The following is a 21,990-nucleotide window of genomic DNA, read 5'->3' on the forward strand; positions in this document are numbered from 1 at the left end:
CCCGTGCCCGATGGGGACCTGGAGAAGCCCAGTCAACAAGATGTGGTTCCGCACTAACCTGTCCATTGCTGGTCACCGTCGTGTTTTCAAACATGAAATAAGCACCAAAGAAGAATACCAGAGCATCAAATACTCCTAAGAATGTCCAGTAAATGAACACGCGCCAGCGGAGTAGAGCATTCTTAGCAATATCTCTGTGTAAGCAAATAGGTGAGATTGCAGGTCAGTAAAACCAAACCCCCAAGGTGACCAGGCCGTCTCCAGGCCCTGCAGTGACCATCTGTCCAGGAAAGTCCCTTTGGCCACTGTGCCACCCTAGGCTGCAGAGCCCACTGGCTCTGAAAGTGGGCAATGGAGAATTGGGCCTTGTACCCAGGACCCAGGGTTTGTCTGCAGGGGGCCACCCTGCTTGTGCAGGTGTGGCTCCCCTCCTCTGCTTAATGCCCTCTGCACCTGCACTGGGGCTGGCCCTGATCTCATAGCCTTCTGGGGAAATCCCAGCAGGCTCCTCCCCATGCCATCACATGGAATGTGTCCCCAAGTCACACACTGCATGTGCTCTGGCCGCCTACCCTATGGCCATCTGCTGGACACCCCTCGTCCCTTCACCCCATGCTCTGCCTGGTTCCACCAAGGCCTTGGGGCAGCCACGGTACAGAAGCAGAGCCAGAGGACAGTGAACAGAGGAAACATGCTACAGTGGCACAGGGACCACACGGACAACATCCCCATGGGATCAAAGGTGAAGAGCAGACAATGGGTTCGGTTCCCTCCCTCCAGGGGGACACGGATGTGCCTAAGGCAGACAGACGCTCACATGTCTGCTTGTGAATGGATCAGGACACAAGGCCCATGGACCTTCCCGCGTCATGCAAACTGGGTGTCAGGCTCCTGGCATAACTCTCGCTGTGACTCATATAGCTGCTAGCCCACAGGAGGCCAACCCTGATGGTATACAGTGAGCTCCACGATTGCTTTACTGCCCACCGCAATCATGGGGGGCTCCAGGGCTCCCAGACACAATGCCGCGGCCAACACTCTGACGAAGGCCATGACGCTGGCTAGCAGTCTGCAGTGTGTGGGTGCAGGACCGCCCCACCCCAGTAAGTGCTGGATGATACTGGTGCTCATGTCCGGGAGGCACCGCTCAACCCTCCGTGGGACATTGTCAGGCAGTAACCACCAGGGAAACCGGGTAAGCGCTCACAGAATCTGTGCATTCTTAAAACTACACACGCATCTAACATTATCTGATATGAGGAATTTACTCTAAAAAGCCACAAAAACAGTTAACATACTGAATCTGCCAGCAATCTTGGAGTACACTCCAATACAGCAGAAAAACACTTTTTCCCAATTGTTAGAAAATACTTTTTGGCAAAAAAAGAGCACTATGACATCAGATCTACTAACTTTCCTTTTTATCTCATGGAAGGTAATGTATTTGGCTTTAAAGGATAATGGAGGCTACAAACCACTGGAGTCACCGGGATGGAAGCTCTGATCCCAGGTCCTCCTCTAACTACTAAAAAGCTTGTTAGATACAAACTGGCTGACAGGCTCGTTTCAAATCCTCACTCTAAATTTGCAGTCTATTTACTGAAGTCACATTGCTTCCCATGGAAGTGAGGGTACCAGCTGAAGGGGATGCTTCTGGGTTTGAGAGAACCAGAGCAGGGGTTTCTGTGCAGGAAGTGGCATGCAGGGACCACTGGGCTTGTACCTGTAGAGGGAAGGGTCTCTCCTGAGCGTGTCTATGCTGACATGCTGTTCCATCAGGCTGTACAAGAGGATCGGGAGGGAAGTAAAGCTGATGTTGTACAGTGTCAGGTAGGCAGTGTCGTACAAAGTCTGCGGGAGGACAGAACCACGCTGAGAACCGCGCTCTGCAGCCCTCAACAAACTCGTTTCACATTTTGTTTAAACGTATACATTAATTTGCAAAGACCCAGAAACATGAGCATCTTAAAAATCATACAGTCCTCTTTCTGTAGCTATAGACAACAGGACGTTTTCAACCCTTCATGACGTCAACTGTGAGGGTTAGAGCCACAGTCCCACCATGAATCCCTCCCTCAGCCACTGCCAACTTGCAACAAACAAGGTTGCTGAAAAGTCTGCAATTTGGATGCCATCTTCAAGTGTCAATTATTCCCAGTCCCAACCCTGCAGGGGGAAGGGATCCTTGAGGGGCTGCTGCTCTCCTGGGACACGATGACCAGGCACTCAGGAGGGGGTCTCAGGTGCCAACCTGATCCTCTCGGTGAGGGGCAGAAAACCTGGGACAGCCCACATGTGCATGAGGCATGCGCCAGGCACCTTGCTGGGGGCCACATGAGCAAGCCCACTGGAGCCACTGGGCCCCCATGTTTGCTCCTGAGTTTGCCTGAGGATAGGCTGCACAGGGGTGTGAGGTGGAGGGCACTGCACCCCTGACCTGCTGCCCCCTGAAGCCTACACATCCCTGCAGGCTGTTCTCCTTATAGCCTACTCACCCCTGCAGGCTGCTCCCCTCTTAGCTTACTACTCCCTGCAACTTGTTCCCCTTATAACATACCCACCCCTGTAAGCTACTCCCCTTATAGCCTACCCACCCCTGGAACTTGCTCTCCGTATAGCCTACACATTCCTGCAGGCTTCTCCCCCTATAGCCTACTCATCCCTGCAGCCTGCTCCCCTTATAACCTACTCACCCCTGCAGCCTACTCCCCTTATAACCTACTCACCCCTGCAGCCTGCTCCCCTTAGAGCCTACTCACCCCCTGCAGCCTGCTCCCCTTATAGCCTACTCATCCCTGTAGCCTGCTCCTCTTATAGCCTACTTATCCCTATAGCCTGCTCACCCCTTCAAGCCACACCAAAGGGAAGGGAGGTAAGGCCCGGGAAGCTTCTGACTCCAGTCAGCAGGACTCACCTGTTGTGAAAATCCACAGAAGAACTGGTATAAAAACTGAGGGAAAATGAAGCAGACATTCTGAAAGGCAAGCCACATGCCAGTTAGTCCAAGAGTGCGCTGTGGGAGGTGTCTCCCCTCCTCAGCTGTGGGAGGTGTCTCCCCTCCTCAGCTGTCACACCATATCTGCAGGAAGTGACCCCAAAGTGCCCTGTTCTCAGAAGCGTGGGTAACAGGTTTTAAAGTCTGCTCCTATTTTAATGGCACTACCAGGCACACTGCCTTGTGAGCGGATGGCATCCAGGGACTCAGCGTGGCCTGAGCATGATCTATGAATCATCTCCAGGACTCACAGAAGAACTGCCTTCTCTCAATCACGTGATGATGGCGAGGTTCCTCCAGGCTCCCCACCGAATCTGTGCACAAGGCGGGCCGTACCTCCTGTCTTGGGGGCAGCATGGCACTACCTCCCTGTCGGCTACTTGTGTCCCCTCCTGAGCTGCCCCTTGCTGCACTGTGCAGCACTTAGCACACCACCTGCGGCCACAGCAGGGACACCCTCCTACCTTATAGAAGAAGTACTGCACGAGCTCAGATATCCGGATGTAATAGAAATGTCCATGAACAAGCAGCATCTTCTTCAGGTGCTTAAATTTTGGGACTGCATAGTCGCTATTCCTTGCAGCCTGACGACCCTCCTTCCCGATGACACCTGTGGGAGGAGACCCACTCTCAGCACTGGGAGGGAAAGCAGCCAGGAGCAGACAAGGCACCACCAACAAGGTGGCGGGTCCCGCCACTGCCTCCCCTCCCCACCTCATGGGCACCCAGGTGCAGATGGCTCACCAATGCCAACGTGCGCCTCCAGAATCATGCTGACGTCGTTGGCGCCATCACCAATGGCTAACGTGATGGGGTGCTCCTTTGAAAGTTTGATTAATTTAACAATCTGGAAAATAAAGAAACGTAGCATTTATCTTCTCTGTTCTCCATCTGCACAGATTATTCACTAACTAGAAAGAACACAGATGTCAAGTCAGTCAAGGAGAAAGGGACAGTGATCTGATTGGTGTGGCCCTCCTCCGTTCAAGCCGCTCTGCACACGGGATGGATCCTCTCATGCTGGAAGTACAACAGAGTCAAGAGAAGGCAGCTAGCATGACTATAGGCAACAGACTGAGAAAGGCTGGTGAAACAACATGAAGGAAGCAGCCGTCAACTACCGCAGCACACACAGATTCAGCAGATGGTCAGTAAACCTAGGGGAGCACCTGAACAGCACGTTTGGCTACCAGACACGCTATGTGGTGTTGAGCATCCATTGCTGAGCACTGAGCTACTTCTATTTTTTTTACTTATATATATTTTTTTAATTGAAGTTTGATTTGCCAACATATAGTATAACATCCAGTGCTCATCCTGTCAAGTGCCCTCCTCAGTGCTCCTGCTTTTTTAATCCTTGCACTTGCCACGTGTGCAAATCCTACCTGGCAATTTGATACAATTAATAATTTCAAGTATGCATTTCTTTGCAAACTTTTTCTCCGTCTATATGTCTAAGTGCCATGGTTCAGGGTGGAAGATGGAAAAGATGAGGAGTGGCATGTGGACTGCCTGCTGCTTCGAGATGAGAGTCTGAAATGCTAATATGTGTAAACATTTGTGAAAGTCTGTTAAAAACTGAAAAAAAAAAAAAAAAAAGGGCCATGGAACACATGGTAGAAGATAGAACATAAAGTCCTGAGTTGTCCTCCTGGACGTGGTGACACGAGATTTACGTGGAGTCGGACACAGAAGACAGGGCAGGGGGTGTGGGGGTGGGGCAGCCCTGCAGCCATGCTCCTGGGTCTCATGGGTGCCCATCGGGGGTGGGTCCTGGTACCTCTAGAGGCTCTGCTGTGCCACACACACGTGGTGTGCTACAAATGCTAGAAACGAGCTCTTCACATGTAGTTTTCAGTGTTTTACCCCAACCCTTGGTCCCTTGGTCAGCTGAGAAGTGACAGATTTCTTTCATAAACAGTTGAAGAGCAATTGATCTAAAATGTGGCTGGACAAAGGGAGACATACTATAGGTTTACTGACACCAGTAGGACCCCGTGCTTACATGTGTCTTCTATAACACTTTACAAAATATCAAAAAGAAACATGTCTTCCGTGTGTCCCCAGTGGACCATGTGGTGGTAGGAGAACAGGAGTCTGGAGTCCTGCAGGCCAGAAGCCATGCTGGGACTGGAGTTTCCAAGCACATCCTGCAGACAAGTGGCCCCAATTTTCTGGGTCTTACTCTTCTCTGTACAATTAGCATGACATCACTCATACAGCAGAATCTTTCCATAGGTCGAGTGGGTTAACTGTATCTGTCTCCCTAACAACAGCAGGTACCTAATAAGCAGTTGCACCCTTCTGTCTTTCTGACAGATTTTCCTACAGATGCTTATAGATGAGATTATACCTCTGTGATGTGGTTTTATTTCACAAGAGGAGTCACACAGGGCCAGGCTTCCCAGCCTCCACTGGGACGATTGTCCACGTGATTCAAACAACTCTTAACTAACCACAACCAGCCAAGTAAGATCCATGTTTAATGCCTGCCATTCCTGCTTCTGGTTTTAAAAGGTGGTGCCTTGCTGGATTTAAAAAAGAGAAAAGTAGAGGCTGTCAGAACTACGCCAAGGCTCTGGGTTCCACCCATCCCAGGGCCTGTGGAGGCCGGGGCAGGCCTGACCTGAGCCTTCTGCAGGGGTGCCATGCGGCAGCAGAGCACAGCGCTGCAGTTTCGGCAGATCTCCAGGAACAGCTCTCGGTAGTTGCCACAGCTTCCGTCCTCTCGGGGCTTCATGATCAGAGACAGCGCAGCTCCATCAATGATCAAGCCATAGTCTTGCATGTCTGCAGACAGTCTGTTTAGTTACACAAACCAGAGAGGTTACTCAGTAGCTAAGTCCACAGACTTCAAAAGACTATGTAATTTTTTGGGATGTCTACAGATGCTATAGATTGATGATCAGGGAATTAAGAAACTGGGGTTCCTTGTTTTATCAATATAGTCTTTAGAGCACTGGATGTAACACCCTCTACCACACTTTAAATTGAGTTCTATTTTTTATTTTTATTTTTTTAAAGATTTTATTTATTATTCACGAGACACACAGAGAGAAGCAGAGACATAGGCAGAGGGAGAAGCAGGCTCCCCGTGGGGAGCCCGATGCTGGACTCGATCCCAGGCCCCCGGGATCATGCCCTAAGCCAAAGGCAGATGCTCAACCACTGAGCCACCCAGGCGTCCCTAAATGGAGGATTTTTTTTTTTTAAAGATTTAAAAAAATAAATAAATAAAGATTTTATTTATTTATTCATGAGACACACACAGAGAGAGGCAGAGACATAGGCAGAGGGAGAAACAGGCTCCCTGCAGGGAGACCCATGCAGGACTTGATCCCCAGAACCCGGGAGCATGCCCTGAACTGAAGGCAGATGCTCAACTGCTGAGCCACCCAGGCGTCCTCTGAAACTGAATTTTAACAACACAATCTCATGCCACCGAAGCAGAACAAACACAGTTCTAGTGGTTTTGTGTGCAGATTCTAGTACTTCTCCACAACAGATGGAGAACATGTGCCTGCAGCCCGTAGAGCTGTCTTTACTTGTGAAGCCTGGCCACGGTAACCAGCCTCGGGCTGCAGGCTTGCAGCCAACCTTCATGGGGCATTCTGCTGGAGGGCGTGAGTTGGAAAGAGTGCGGTCAGCATATGTCTTTTTGCTGGGTTTCAAAATTACAAGATCATCTCTAATCCCCCAGAGGAATCCTACAGATCGGTGAAGGGAAGCATCTCCCACTCCTTATGAATAATCTAACATTTGCATAGGATGAGAGAGCTGCTTTTGCTTTACTACATTAATGAAAATCTAAAATGATTCCCATGAAATCTTAACCTCAGATCATGCATCTGATACCAGCAAGGACAGCATTGATAAAATGTGAGAAAACTGCTGAATGTTCTTGGGAAAAACAATCATGGGCATATCCGGCTCTGTCTGAACAGAGAAATAATCATTATTAATATTAAGCATTATTAATATTTTCTGTCTCCACTGACAGACACCCAGAGGAATCTGCAATACAGCCCGAGTGCCTCATCAGCCAATGAGAACGATCCCAATCCTAGTATTTTATTAATCAGTCAAGCCTGCACCCATAAGCAGCAGTTTAAAAGTGAACACACACACACATCTTATGCAAAAAGACACATCACACTTGCTGCAAAGACATGACTCTGGCTCAATTCTGTGGTTCACCGCAGACACACTGATGCCGTGGGGACCCCCGGGGATGGACCAGGCTGCCTGCAGGGGTACTGAAGGCACGCAGCCCTTCTGTGGTGGGATGGGGGCACTGCCTACCCTGAGAAGTTGTCCCTTGTCAAGCTCCCACTATGGCGCAGGACAGTCTTGCTCAGCTCAAACAGGACGTCGTGTAGACTCTGCTCCTCAATTTTCTTGGTGGTGAGTTCAAGTAGCTGTGTGTTCCTCCTAAACAGCTTGCAGGCATAGCAGGTGGCAGCTGCTGTCTCCATCTTGTCCCCAGTGAGAACCCAGACCTTGATCCCAGCCTTCTGCAGAGCTTCTATGGTGTCAGCAGCTTTCTCCTGGAGCCTGAGCAGAGCAGAAATGAGACACACAATCCTGGGTGTGACACAGGTGAATCAAAGCAAAGAATCTCAAAAATTTGTGAGCTATGAAATTGTTTCTGTTCCCTCAAACTAAAAATCACCATGCCACTACCTCGCAATCTTCCCATGAAGCACCTGGAGTTTTTATGGTTACATGTTAACTGTTCACAGGAGAGCACTTCCTTACAGGAAAACGTGTAATAGTAAGAAGTGTCTGTCTTGCATACTCGACACCTGGTGAGCACACTTGCTCTGTCTAGCTGGGACCCCTGACTTGTGGAGGATTTTAAGTAACCACAGGAGCGACCACAAACCGTCTTAACCAGGGAAAGATGGGATCGGGAAAACAGGTGATCTGTAGTACTCGCTGTGCTTTCCTTTGCATGAACTGCTGTAATCTGACACTTACAGACTGGAGCCCAGGCACCTCTAAATCAGGTAAGATACGGGACAGCCAGCTGTGTTCCACCACCTGCCGACACAGACCCTGGGCTCTCCACACGTGTGATGCTGGGAAGCACTCTGCCTCCACCGAAGGTCATGGGGTGAGGCTCCATCAGCAACCCCATCTGAGGTGTGGGAAACCCAGATGGTGGGCATGCAGCAGCACGCACACGGACGAGCAGTTCACACACTGCTCAGGTTGCCTTGCTGTGTGTGGAGGCCTTGTATCAAAGCCACGTCTGCCTCACGTGGGACTTACATTCTCTCCAGACTTTATAGTCCTGGCTTTTGGCAGGCAGTGTGCCATAGTGTGCCATGCTCCTGTCCGGTACTGGTGGGTTCAGGTCCTAACTGGGGCGACCCAATGAGACTTGGGGTGGGCCTCTTCAGTATAGCCCCAAGCCCATGACCTCGGCATTCGAGAGACACAGAAAACATCTCAATTTCATCTACTTTCCACTTTTCTGAAACCGAAGCCAGAAAGGTCAGTCTGCAGAAATGTTCTGGGGTTTCAGGAAAATGATCTGTGACCGAGTATTATCACTTCAAAGCTGCTGGCTCCCACCTGCCCCAGGCCACTTCTGTTTTCGAGGTCTCGTCTTCCCTCTGAGTGGATCTGCTCCTTCAACCCTCAGGAGGGTGTGCGGGCACAGCTCCCCCAATTAGACCTTCCCCTCCCTGCACCTCCTTCGAGGACAGTCCCCAGGCAAATGCACCACATGTCCCTCTCTAGGTCCCCTGGCCAGGGGACCCTCAGTGGCCATGGCTTCACAGTCTGAGGCCCATCCCGAGTGCAAGCTATGCTTCCTGTGTTGGCACCTGGGCCCCCATCTGGCCGGAGTGACAGGACTTCTAGACACAGCAGTGTAAGACATGTCACCCGACACCCTATCGAGGTTGGGAAGCCAAAGACTGGTCATTAAAGACACTGGGAAGTGTGGGTTTCCAGTAAGGACTTAACAGTCAGGTTCATTTATACCTTAAAGACTCTGAAACTTTACAGGAAATAAACCTTTAGCAAATGCCCTCAAGTGTCTGCTTCATTCTATTAAATGGGGGTATTTTTTCTTTTCCTTTCTCTCCATGCTTTCAAGTCACAAGAATGACATGCACCCGTGTGTTAGTGCACGAGGCCTGAACTCACTTCCAGCCTCCACACATAATGGTGGCAGGTGAGCGGCTGTGGCTTGGGAGCACAGGAGACACACATTTGGTAATGTTACCAGTCATCAGTCATAGTTTCTGCGATATTCTACTTCACAGTTTTAAGTTTCTTCAACAAGAAATGACACTGAGTACGTTCATATCGAAAATGTTATGCGTGAACTTAGGGCTGCTGACAAATTTTAGGAGCAGAATCAATTCTTGACTGAATGCTAAAGAATGGTTTATGAATGACTGTTTCTTGACTACTGATGACGTGTTATGAACGAGACAACCATCTGGTCCTGATTCACGGCAGTAAAACATGGTCCAGGCACGACCTTGGGGGACACCACCCTGAGGCCTGTCGTGTCCTGCTGCAGATGCACGTCCACGTGAGGACATGAGGTGTGGCAGTCAGTCCCACTGCACCCCGCAGGCCCCGCCGCCTCAGCACCACCACTGCTGGCCTTGATGGGGCACGGCGCAGACTCTACCTGTCCTCGACAGCCGTGGCACCCAGCAGAACAAGGTCTTTCTCTATTTGTTCATAGGCCTCTGCTAGCTTCTTTTCTCGATCCTGAAGTGCCACTTTGGCAGCCTGCAGCAGCATACAAATGCCTTCATATTCTTCCGGATTGAGCCTTTTGTAGGCAACACACAAGGTTCGAAGCCCTTCCTGCGGGAGATAGCACAGCATTTAACTGTAAATCCAAGTGTCACTCCCCTGGAATTTTATCTGTCATGAGCTTTCTCAATATCCCCTCTCTTTCATCCAAACTGACTGCAGAATTAACAGGCAATCAACCCTTAAAGGATTGCCATTATACCTGAATTATTTATATGCACATTAAATATACAATCATTATAGATTACTAAATTCCAAACAGGTAAGCATGGCAATAATACAAATCAGGGCTGTGAAAATATAAGACTTTGTTCTTTTATTTTGACAAATGAAGGGTTAAATTTTTCTTAGGACAGTATTTAGAAATTCCACTGTAAATATCAGGTGATGTTTCTACAGTAACGTTTTTTACGTGGGAAGTCTGTGATACCATTTGATCTTACTTAGCACCCACCAAAGAAAAACTGTTCAGTTATTTATCAAACATACTGCGTCCACGGGACAGAGAAGTAAGGAACCAACAACAGTGGATTCACTGCGACTGTAACTCTGGATGTCACCATGCAGAGCACACGCCCCCAGCCAGCAAGGCGCCATTGAGCTCAAGGGCCGCACATGAAGCACTTGATTCCATCAGTCAAAGTGCCCTTCCTGTCTGGATGAGGCAAACCATCTAAACCATCACAAAGGTCTGAGTGATGCTCTAAGGATGACCTCCCCTCTGTCTCAGCCCTGACTCAACTAATCCTAGGAAAAGAGCCAGAGTCCTCCTATACAATCAGTCCAAATTCTGGGAGGATCCTGGTGTGTAGGATTTTTTTTTTTTAAAGATTTTCTCGTATGTGAGTTCAAATTTCCTATAACTGCCAAAAGAAAGCTTCGCATATTTCGCTATTTCTCAGACCTCCAGATGTGGCTGAAGGACGCAGTCACAGAGGTGAATGTCTCCTACTGTCCTTGAAGCTCTTCAAAGAGTTGGTGGGAAGGGAAGCAGAGCTTTCAGAAATGAAAAAAAAACAACTTGTTTTTAAAAATAGGTATGGGGCTTCCACTTGTGGAGTCAGGGAGTAGAAATTTTCCTGATTCCTCCTGCTAAGTGCTACCCAAACCCTAGATGTTGTATATGAGACCACACTATACCAACAAAGCCATGGACACTACAAGAAAAGAAAATTAAAGAGCAATATCCTTCCCAAAAAATGCAGATGAAAAGTCCTCAAGTAAGTTGAGTGCAAGAGTACACCTAAAGGATTATGCAGCACGACCAAGTGGATTTACCCCAAGGAGGCAAGGAGGACTCAGCCCAGGAAAAATCAGTCCCTGAGACACAGGAGAGAATGACCAAGCCCCCCACAATCATCTCAAGAGATGTAGAAGAAGCATCTGATAAAATCCAACACCGTTTCATGAAAAAAAAAAAAAGAAAGAAAAAAACACTCAATAACCCGGAATAGAAGGGAATGTCTGCACGGCATTAATGAGAGCCCCGCAGCTGGCGTCAGCCTGTGAAATGCTAAAAGACAGAAAGCTCTGGCCCTGACTCAGGAATGAGATAAGGATGACCAGGTTGGTCACATCTGTTCAGCACAGCACTGGAACTCCTACCAAGGCACCTAAGCAGGAAAAAAAAGCATCCAGATAAGTAAAGGATGCCACCTCTGTTCACAGACATGGTCTTACACATAGAAAACCCTGAGATTCCACAGAAAACCACTGGAACTGATAAAGTCGGTAAATGGTTGAAATACAAATTCAATATTCAAAAATCAGTCGTGTTCAAGAGGTAAAAGGTGTGTAGACTGGAAGCTGCAACGTGTTCCCAGAAGACGTTACAGGAGACCAGGGAAGTGGAGAGGCCCCCAAGTCCACGGGCTGAAGACATCTTGGTCCTCAAAACACCACCCAAAGCGGTCCAGGGTCGGCGCAACCCAGGAAAGCCCGACGGCAAGTGCATCCTAATGTTGACGTGGAATCTCAAAGTTCTGATAATAGCCAAGAGTTTCGTAGAAGGACAACAAAAGTGAAACACCCATACTTCCTGATTCCAAACCTCCCTGGAAAGGGACAGAAATCAAAACTGTGTTACTGCGTGAAGACAACAGAGACAATGGCCTGGCCACGTCCTGTGCAGGGTCAGGGGATTTTGGCAGTGTGCCAGGACTGTTCAAAAAAGTGGTGCTGGGAAAACTGAACATCCACCCACGAAGATTGAGGCTGGACCCCTCCTCACACCACTTATAAAAGTAACTCGAATGGACCACAGGCCTGAAGGTAAGAGCTGATGTTGTCAAACTCTTAGAAAAAAACACAGGAAAGTCTTCCTGATCCTGGGTTTGGCAATGGTTTTACAAATGTAACAGTAAAAGCAGAGGTAACAAAAGAAATGAGAGATAAACTGGGCTTGATTAAAATTTTAAAATTTCTGCATCAAAGGACACTATCAAGAGAGTGAGGCCACAGCCAACAGAATGGGAGAAAATGGTCACAAATCACATTCTTGTTAAGGTGTCAGGATTCAGAATATATAAAGAGCTCCTACCATTCAACAAGAAAAAAATAAACAGCCCAATTTAAAGTGGGCAAAGGATCAGAATACACATTTCTGCAAAGACCTCCCAGTGGTCAGGAAGCACCATGTGCTCAGCAGCTGTGGCCATTAAGAGAATGCAAATCACCACCATAATGAGATGCCACTGCACACCCAGCACGAGGACTATAAAACCATGGAAACTAACGCACATCAGTGAGGATGCAGAGAAGCTGACATCCTCATGCATATCTGGCATGAATGTGAAATAGTGCAGCTCCTGTAGGAAACAGTCTGGCGGATCATCAAGGGTCCCTGCGTGACTTGGCAATTCCATCCCCAGGTGCATGACCACAGAACTGAAAGTAGGGTCCCAAACAGGCTTCCTACAAGCACTACTCCTAGCTACCAAAATGTGGAGACAAGCAGTGTGTGCATCAACAGACAGACAGATGGACAAGATGTGGCCCATGCAGCAAATCCATCCCAAGGAGTATTATTGCACTGTAAAAGGCATGAAGCTTGGGTACAGCTACACCCGGATGAGCCTGGAGGACATTCTGTGAGGTGAGAGAAGGTGGCCATGTGAGCACAAATATCGTATCATCCCACATACGAGAGATACCCAAGACGGCTAGGTGTGCGGGGACAGAAGGGAGACCAGAGGTTGGCGGGTCCAGGCAGAGCGGGGAAGGGGCAGACTTTGCTTCATGGTACAGTTTCTGTTTGTGACAGAAACTTGGCAACAGAGAGTGGTGATGGCTGGAGGACGAATGTAGTTGATGCCAATGATTTACACACTTATGATGGCCACCAGGCAAATTATGTGTATTTACAACAACAAAAGATGGATCGCAGACTTAAAGGTAAAACATAAGGGAAGATAGAAGAGGGCCCTCAGTACCCAATGGCGATAAAGAGTCTAGGTGTGACTCCATCGCAGGATGCATGAGGGAAAATGCACAAGACAGACATCCTTGGAATTAAAACCGTTTGCTCTGCAAAGTGCCCTGTGGGGAGGATGAAAGAAGCAGCAGAAATGAAAGAACCTATTTGCAAATCACAGATATGATGAAGGGTTCACATCTTAAACATCTAGAGAACTCTCAAAACTCAACCTAAAAACCAAGCTAAAAATCTCACCATGGTCTTAGAAAGTTGGCAAAACACAAGTAGGGACAAGTTGCCGATGGCACCAGAGCACACAAGAGCTCACTGGGGCCAGTGGCCTGGGCAGGCTCAGCCACCACATGCCTGTCAGAGGCACTGGCTACAGACACCAGAAAATGGGTGGGAGTTTCTCAAAAAAACTCAGTGCCACTTACATCATGCTCTTGGGCGTTCACCCCAGAGAAACAAGACCATATGTCCACAGACCGGGACACAGGTTTCACGCAGGTTTATTCCTGACGGCTTCAAGGTGGAAACAACCCTAACGGTCATGGGGGAGGGTACAGAGCACCATCTGCACGATCTTTACAACTTCCTGAAATTCCATGATCATCTTAATGTCGAGTCCCAAACCCAGTGACCCTATAGGTGCCCCTGCTCAGACCTGGAGTTGGGGTTTCCTGGCAGCCCCTTGGCATCTCCAGAGGGCCGGTGGGCATTTGAGGGGTTCCCCAGCCTGGGAACAAGCCATCAGGAGGTAGAGGGGATGGTGCTGTCCCAGAAGCCAGGCTACAGACCTCATGGCTCACAGAGCCTTCTCCTCTGGACTGAGGAGGAACTTGCTCCCCCGAGTGATACCCTGGACCCACCTGACATGTCCTAAAGCCACCATCCAAACAGGACAAACTGGTGCCTGATGGGAACACAGGGCGACCCCGAGCCCAGCAAGGCAGATTCCACGGGCCAGTCCAGTCAAAGTCCCCCAGCAGGCAGAGGGCAGAGAGCATCACCCATCACAAGGATGCTAACCACCTAGCTCCAAGGGCAGAACGAGCAGAGAAACAAAAAAAGCTACCACGTCCTGAAATTTTTTCTTTTAAAGATTTTATTTATTCATTCATGAAAGACAGAGAGAGGGAGAGAGGCAGAGACACAGGCAGAGGGAGAAGCAGGCTCCATGCAGGGAGCCTGATATGCGACTCGATCCGGGGTCTCCAGGATCACGCCCTGAGGTGAAGGCAGGTGCTCAACCGCTGAGCCACCCAGGGATCCCAAGTCCTGAAGTTAAATACAGACATGCAGGTGACAGAAAGTCCTGGTGTCTGGGGTGGATATACCCCCCCTAGGGCTGCTGGCTGACGAGATACAGCACGTGAGAGGCATGGGCGTGGAGACGGGGTGGCAGAAGGTACCCAGAATGAAACAGAAGACGTTTTCAAAAGAAAAGACACAGGGAGCCTGACAACGATGTAAAGCACGCAATCCCACACGGTTGCAGTTCCTGAAATGTAGGCGCTGAAGACGCATCTGAAGACATACCAGCTGAGAAACTTCCCAGCTTGATTAAGAACCACAGACCCCCAGACCCAAGAGGCTTGAGCAGCCTGAGGCGATGGGAAGCAGCCGCGCCAGAGCCCGCCATCGCCGCCAGCCCAACACAGCCACAAAAGACGGCCATGGGATGCAGACAGAGAACATGTCCACCCTGACAGCGGCCCCTCCAGTGAAAGGAAATGCTGGTCCACGCAGCACACACGCAGCTGCTTCTGTAAGGGCCTCACAGGTGGACAGGCCACATGTGTGTCAAGAGAGGCCTTCCTGCTCCTGTCGCCGTGCAGCCAGGGAGGGCAGTGGGCACACAGGAGCCGCAGGACAGAGCACCTGTGCCGAGCCGTCTGACAGGTCCTGGCGAGAAGCTCCAGCACTGCCACGGGGCACTGTGGGTCCTGGAGCCACTCGGGAGGAGGTCACGAGATGTGGCGGCAGATTGCCTGGTGCGACCTTTAGCGCCAGATGCGAGGTTATTACAGAGTATGGAGAGGAGAGTTTAAAGCCAGTTGTGATCGTCAGGGGCCTCAAGGACCAGGAAGTTGTGCTGCCAGCACACAGTGCACAGGAGCAGGCACCAGGAAACGCTGTCTCAAAGTCAGCGTGCTTCTCAGGTGCACCCAGCAGCTGTTCTCATGGAACACACAGAGTCCTGGGGTGGACACTGTGGTCCCCTGAGGGAAGGGGAGGGGTGGACAAAGGACCCCAGAGGGGTGGGGAGCATCCTCTCAGCATCCTGGGCACAGAACCTGGAGTTTGGGCAGTGGCCTGGGTCTCTGTGTACCACAGATAGGCCCAGACCTGTTCAACAGCTGGGGTCGTCCGAGCATGGTCGGTATCCTAGCCTCTGTCACAGGAGCCAGGCCACCTGTCATTTCAGACCCAGTGCCAGAGTGACTCGCAGATGGTGCTGCCCACCCCCCCGGGAGTAACCTGGCACACCTGTGTTGACACTCAAAACCCAGAGATGGCTGCACCTGCGTGTGTGCCCTCACGGCACTTCACAGAAGCCCTCCATTCACAAATAGAACCCTTGCCTCCGTGGGCAGTGGGTTGAGTGACCATGACTGTCCTATACACCAAGGCTCAATCATCTCCAATGTGCACGTCCTTAAGGGTCCGTGCTGGTTCAGGGCAGCTCCTTACCTGGCCAGCAGGTGTCAGTGGGCACCCACACACCCCACCAGGTCTAAGTGTGTAGCAGCTGCCGTGGGCAGGAATGGCCCGAACAGCCTGATGCAAGGTGGATGATTCCCGACCCGTATTCCGAGATTTCTGTGGCCAAACCCTCCTTGGTTTATAATGACCGTTACACATGAAATTCTGTGGTTTGCAGCAGTAGGACAAGGCTGTGAGTAGCCACAGTCCCTGGCTTCAGGTCTGGTGTGGAGAGCAGGATGGTCTCGAGTCAGAGAGGCACATGCTCTCCTGCACCGGAGGCAGGGGAGGTGCCAGTCGATGAGGCTGGGGGCTCAGGCAAACTGGCGAACACTGCGGGACATGTGGGACAGGTGGAGTGGTGCCCTTAAGAACGGGAGTGCGGTGAGCCACGCTGGGTATGCCACCATGGAAAGGGACTTCACTGTGTTGATGAGAATCACCAGAAATCCTCAGGACCCCCCACAATCCCCACAGACCTGCTTATAATCCTGATCCCTTAACCACCAGCCTAGCCACCAGGTTAGCCCCCAACGATGGAAGCACACACAGCCATAGCATTGACGGGTTTCCATTCCACGTGTGGCCTTCAGAGTGCGTCCCTCAGGGGACAGAAAAGGACGCTGGTAGCCAGGCTGCCCCCCACCCGGCCCCCCAGCTGGGATGTGCATGCCGCCCCTGCCAGCCTCATCTCACCACCGCGTTGCGCTCCACTCTGGCCCGGATCTGGTCCACTTTGCCTTCTATCACTCGGGGAAATATCGAAGAATCTGCTCCTTTGCAGAACAGATAGATTTCTCCTATAAAACAAAGGGAAAAAGGATGTTTGATCATATGTGGGGAAGACGAGTTTATTTTTCACGTTATTCTTTTATAAAGAAACAAAAATAGGAACGCCAGTATTGAGACCATTGTAGAGATTTCCTGAGACCAGTTACCATGTTCAGTTAGGAGAATGTTGTACGTTTATTCCCACAGCCTCAGACCTCACAGTTCAGCACCAAGGAGATTGGTCACCACTGCCGCCGTGTGGCTGGCCCGGGCCAGGTGGACACAGGGGCATGACCAGCCCATGATGGGCCCCCTACGCTGACAAGCTGCAGTGAGCATCTGGCTGTCCTTCATGCTAACAAGACACACAGGAAACCTGTTGTGAAGTGTCCTCAATCACGTCCCAGCGGCTTCACAGGTGCTCATCCTGCAGACATATGCTTCCCTGCCCTCAAGATAAACCGATTTTCTCTTTCAGATAAGCAGGGAACTCCAGTATGAGATGGAGAGCAGACCAAGGACACAGAAGACGCCAGCTCTAGTCAACAGGCCCCTGCACGTGGAGCGCCCTTCTCCTCCAGCCACCGAAAGCCACGAAGCACGTCACCTGGCCGGCTTCGTTTGTCGGTGGCTCCTGGAAGCACTGTGGGGTTGGTCCATCAGAGCAGCGGTGGCCACAACCGGGTGTAAGCCCAGATGCTGAGCTCCTGGCCTGGCGCAGATCCCTGGAATCCCTAGATGCTGGCAGCCCTCAGAAGGTGCATGGGGGAAACCAGGTCCAAGGGCACTGGGTGGAGCAGGCGACTGTCCTACCGCAGCCACGGTGCCAGGTGGGCGGGCAGGGAAGGGCCACACCTGGGGCAATGGCTACCAAGACCGCTGGGCTGGACAAAGGTGCCCAAGCTGAGCGACAGTATCCTGAGCCCATCCATGCTATTCCCTTGATCCCAGAAGGGACTCACTCTGGTGGCACATGCAGAACATCTCAACAGCACAATTCCTGCTCACAAAGTCCTGAGACCAGACTGAGGCTCAGGTCAACCTGCGTCAGAAAGGATGGTGGCTAGTAACTTTCGAGCGCCAGCACAGAGAGCCAGCCTGGAGCCCTTCAGGGCAGGGAGCCAAATCCCCAGGGCACACCCGCCAACTGTGTGGGCCCGGGGCCCAGGTTCTTGTCATGAGCCACAGAGAATGGGGCCTTGGGCTGGCCTCACAACCAGCCTGGGTGCAGAGCCCATTCCTGACTCCAGACCTAATCTCTTCAGACACAGTTTACAGTAAGAAGGGCAGTCAAGACGATGTCAGGATGTGTTCTCCAACACGTTTTTCTGGTTGAGCTAGCATGTGTTGTGTCCTGGGAAGCCTGCGGCTCTGCAGGGGAGCCCTCAGGACAGGCAGACGTCTCCCCATGGAAGGGGCCCTGGAATGGCGTGGCTGCCGTGGACAGATTCTTAGCATGACCCAGCTCCTTCTCAGGCTCCGTGATGCCCTTCTGAAGGATGGTGGCAGCTGTTTATGAGGGGTCCTCCGAGCCTCCCTGGCCGCAGCTGCAGGTGCCCTGCTCAGGAGGTGGCACAGGTGGGGCAGGTGAGTCACGGCTGCCTCACTTCCTGTGGTGGGGTCATTCCTGCGGCTCGGGACCAGTCTCCCAGACATGACTCACCTGCCCGTGCATCCCTGTGGGAAGGTCACATTCCACTTCCATGTCTTACTTCCGGGCCATTCTGAGTGGCTTCAATCCTGGGGAGGGCACCTGGACCGCACGGTGGAGCTGCCCATGCTGGCACACCCGAGCGTGTTTTTCAATATCATGGGTGAATGTTTCCGATGTCCTGCTGACCCCCAAGGCAGAATGTCTCCACATGTTACGGGCAGCACTTATATTACAGGGTTTTATGTCCTGAGACACTCAGATGGAGTCTCTCTAGCTGACAACAGGCTCAGGGGCGTGGGGACCATGCAGGGCAGCATCTAGAGCTGCCACATGCGTCCCAGGCTCATCGACCAGCACTCCAGAGGGTGACTCACAGTCTTCTGTTTGAAGACATGCCTCACAACCCTGCACCATCCCCTGTGGCCTGAGGAGGAGGACAAGCTGCTGCCGGTCCTGCCAGAAGACAGCCACCAGGGCAGCCGGAGTGGCTCAGTGGTTTAGCGCCGCCTTCAGCCCAGGGCGTGATCCTGGAGACCCGGGATTGAGTCCCATGTCTGGCTCCCTGCGTGGAGCCTGCTTCTCCCTCTGCCTGTGTCTCTGCCTCTCTCTCTCTCCTTGTGTCTCTCATGAATAAATAAATAAATAAATAAATAAATAAATAAATAAATAAATAAATAATAATAATAAGAAGAAGAAGACGACGACGACGACGACAGCTACCAGGACCTTGTTTATGTGGACACCTACTGCCTTTGCTCCTGCTGTAATGCGGCTTTCCTGGTTAGGACACCGGCTGACACAAAATTCCCCAACGTGCCTTCAGATCACGTCAGGCTCAGAGTCAGGTTTCAGGGTGGTGGCTGTATTTGGTTGCTGACAGGCAACTTTCCAAAGAGATAAACACAGCCTATTGCCTAGTTTTACGAAACAAAAAGGAATAGAATCCTGTATCTTTTGATAAGATGCCATTTAAAATTGCAATTGCATTAAATAAGTTGAATTTAGAAGTATTTACTCAGTACTCCATAGTAATAAAGGGGTGAGTACATCCTAAGTATAGCTTCCGTGTTTACGATGCTTATAGTCTACAGGTCAGAAGACAGGCAAACATCTCATCAGGTGGAGGGCCTCCAGGTGGAGAACCCTCACCAGGTGGAAGGTCTCCGAGTGGAGAAGCCTCACCTGTGGAGGGTCTCTGGGTGGAGAAGCCTCACCAGGTCGAGGGTCTTTGGGTGGAGAAGCCTCACCAGATGGAGGGTCTCTGGGTGGAGAAGCCTCACCAGGTAGAGGGCCTCCTTTGGAAATCATGCATACTTGGGACGGGCCTGGGGCCGAGAGCTGGGAAGGCAGCTTAGAGCATCAGTGCTAGACACTTAGAACTGTATTACTGTCATCTCAAGGTCCCTCAGGGCGCCAGTAGGGTCTTTAGGATGACATGTGGCTGGAGACTGGAAGGCAGGGCTGCAGGTGGGAGCCGTTAGACTGTTGTGTGTGTGGCGGCCGCAGGGAGGGAGAGGAGAGCCCGCTGTCTCTGCCCGCCAATCCCGTGGGAACCACATCGGCCTGCCTTGTGCCAGCCCACCACTGGTCACAGGCTCATCATTTATTTATTTTTTTTTTTAAGAGAATGAATGGTTAGATCCTAAAGCTCCCAGAGAATGTAAGCATCAGAATAAAGCCACCACGCTGTACAATTCAAGAAACGAAGGAAAAAGACATTCCTACCTGTAGCAGATTTTACAATCACACTCATTCTCCTTCTTACTGAGTCAAAACTCAAAATTTCCAGCAATTCAAACCTGAAAAAGAGATCAAAACTTGTTTTTAAAACCTGGCTCTGTAAGCCCTGTAATCTAGGTGATCACAGTGCATTCTTGGCACAGTGTCAGGCTCCTCTGCCCTGAGCACAGCCCGCCCCATCTCCTGCCCATCTCCTGGACTGGCCATGCTTTCTTGAGGGCGTTGTCGGGATTCGTGCAGTGGGGGTTGCACTGCTGGCGCTAGCACCAGTGGCCCCCAGGGGCCAGAGGGAGGCAGAGGCCAGGCATCGCGGGCTGAGCCCTAGCCCAAGTTGTGGCTGCCCTGGGATTCGTGCAGTGGGGGCTGTACTGCTGGCACTAGCACCAGTGGCCCCCAGGGGCCAGAGGGAGGCAGAGGCCAGGCATCGCGGGCTGAGCCCTAGCCCAAGTTGTGGCTGCCCTGGGAGTCTGTCCAGCACACAAACACAAACATGTGTCCAGCACATGTTCACTTCCCTGAATTCTGGACACAGACTCACAGGCCGTACCAGAGCTGCAATCCCCGGCAATATGGCATGTCCTTGAAGTTAATAAAAATCATTCAAAATGCAAAGAAAATCTATATTAAACTGGCTTGTACAGTCATTATCAAAGACTATAATTTCTGCTGACATTTGTTTTTTTTTGTTTTTGTTTTTTTTTTTAATTTTTATTTATTTATGATAGTCATACAGAGAGAGAGAGAGGCAGAGACACAGGCAGAGGGAGAAGCGGGCTCCATGCACCGGGAGCCCGACGTGGGATTTGATCCTGGGTCTCCAGGATCGCGCCCTGGGCCAAAGGCAGGCGCTAAACCACTGCGCCACCCAGGGATCCCTCTGCTGACATTTGAAATACTGGAAGTGGCTCAGCCCCCTGGAGAGATGCCCTGGAATGTCCTCGAGGTCCAGAGACCCCAGCCCAGCTCAGGGAGCAGTAAACCTCATGGTGCAGCTGGCTTGCAAGCCGTGGGAGGGCTGTGCAGCCCTGGGCAGCAGCCGAGGGCGTCCTACCCTCTCCAGGGGCTGCCAGCACTGCAGGGGCAAGCTCACCGCACCTACCCAGGACCAGCAGCCACTGTGGGTCAGGGGCTCACCTCCTGCCAATCCAGGAGTTTATTTTTCTTAAGGAAATGTTAAAATCCAGGGGTTTTTGCAGCTATGGAACCGAGTGTTATATTCTTTGTCACACGTCTCCGTCTATACCCATTATTACAAGTCACATTTGTTTACAAAGGAGAGATAGAGTTTTGAGTGAACACTACAGATACGTGCCCCGTCTCAGGGCCCTGTCCCCTCTGGTGGACACAGTCACTAACACTGAACATGTGTGTCAGTTCTCTCTCTCCAGAGTCAGACTGGCCACCATGGGCATCCACCAGAGCGCCCTTCTCAGCCTTCTGTGGGGCCCAGCATCCCACAACCAGGAGCCAGTGCTCCGTGAACACACATCCTGAGGCCACTTGGGACAGTGTCAGGCATCCTAGATGCCACGGGGACTCCTGTGTAAGCCTAATGTGGGATGGCCCAGAGCAAACGCTGTGGGTGGTGCAGCCCTGCCTGGCCAGCCTCAACTCTGGCCAAAGGTCCTGGGCTGTCACAAGGGGAGGGGACAGGCGTGGGTGGGGACAGAGACCTCAGGTTCCCCCAGAAACTGTCTCTGACATAGGTGTGCTCACCTTTCCATGTCGTTCTCTCTATTTAGGATCTCCATGTAGTTGTCTTTCAGTCTCAGATACGTGAAGCCAAGTCTGCAGAGAAGAGGACACATCAGTCCAGAGCTCACGGTCCAGTCTGATGCTCCTCATACCTTATTTAAGCTTGGGGAAAGCTTTCTTATCAATAAAGAAACACTTCTGGTGAAACAGAAGTGAGAATTGCTG

The 21,990-nt window shown here is 51.1% G+C and overlaps 1 protein-coding gene across 8 annotated transcripts in view; it reads right to left on the minus strand.

Annotated features, from left to right (window-relative positions):
* Positions 1 to 21,990, minus strand: part of ATP11A (ATPase phospholipid transporting 11A) — a 130,950-nt gene that overhangs the window by 17,183 nt on the left and 91,777 nt on the right. For all 8 annotated transcript variants that reach the window (XR_005984033.1, XM_041730875.1, XM_041730873.1 and 5 more), the window contains 11 exons: positions 21,787 to 21,858; positions 20,056 to 20,129; positions 16,602 to 16,705; positions 9,651 to 9,832; positions 7,298 to 7,549; positions 5,622 to 5,796; positions 3,740 to 3,842; positions 3,460 to 3,605; positions 2,915 to 2,974; positions 1,724 to 1,851; positions 59 to 194 (listed from right to left, as the gene is read on the minus strand). Coding sequence is in view for 7 of the 8 variants with exons in the window: in XM_041730875.1 (XP_041586809.1) it covers positions 59 to 194; positions 1,724 to 1,851; positions 2,915 to 2,974; positions 3,460 to 3,605; positions 3,740 to 3,842; positions 5,622 to 5,796; positions 7,298 to 7,549; positions 9,651 to 9,832; positions 16,602 to 16,705; positions 20,056 to 20,129; positions 21,787 to 21,858 (1,432 nt within the window). In the remaining variant the exon portion in view is untranslated. The remainder of the gene's footprint in view (positions 1 to 58; positions 195 to 1,723; positions 1,852 to 2,914; positions 2,975 to 3,459; positions 3,606 to 3,739; positions 3,843 to 5,621; positions 5,797 to 7,297; positions 7,550 to 9,650; positions 9,833 to 16,601; positions 16,706 to 20,055; positions 20,130 to 21,786; positions 21,859 to 21,990) is intronic.

The sequence above is a fragment of the Vulpes lagopus genome, chromosome 16 (assembly GCF_018345385.1).
Source record: "Vulpes lagopus strain Blue_001 chromosome 16, ASM1834538v1, whole genome shotgun sequence".
Classification (NCBI taxonomy): Eukaryota; Metazoa; Chordata; class Mammalia; order Carnivora; family Canidae; genus Vulpes; species Vulpes lagopus.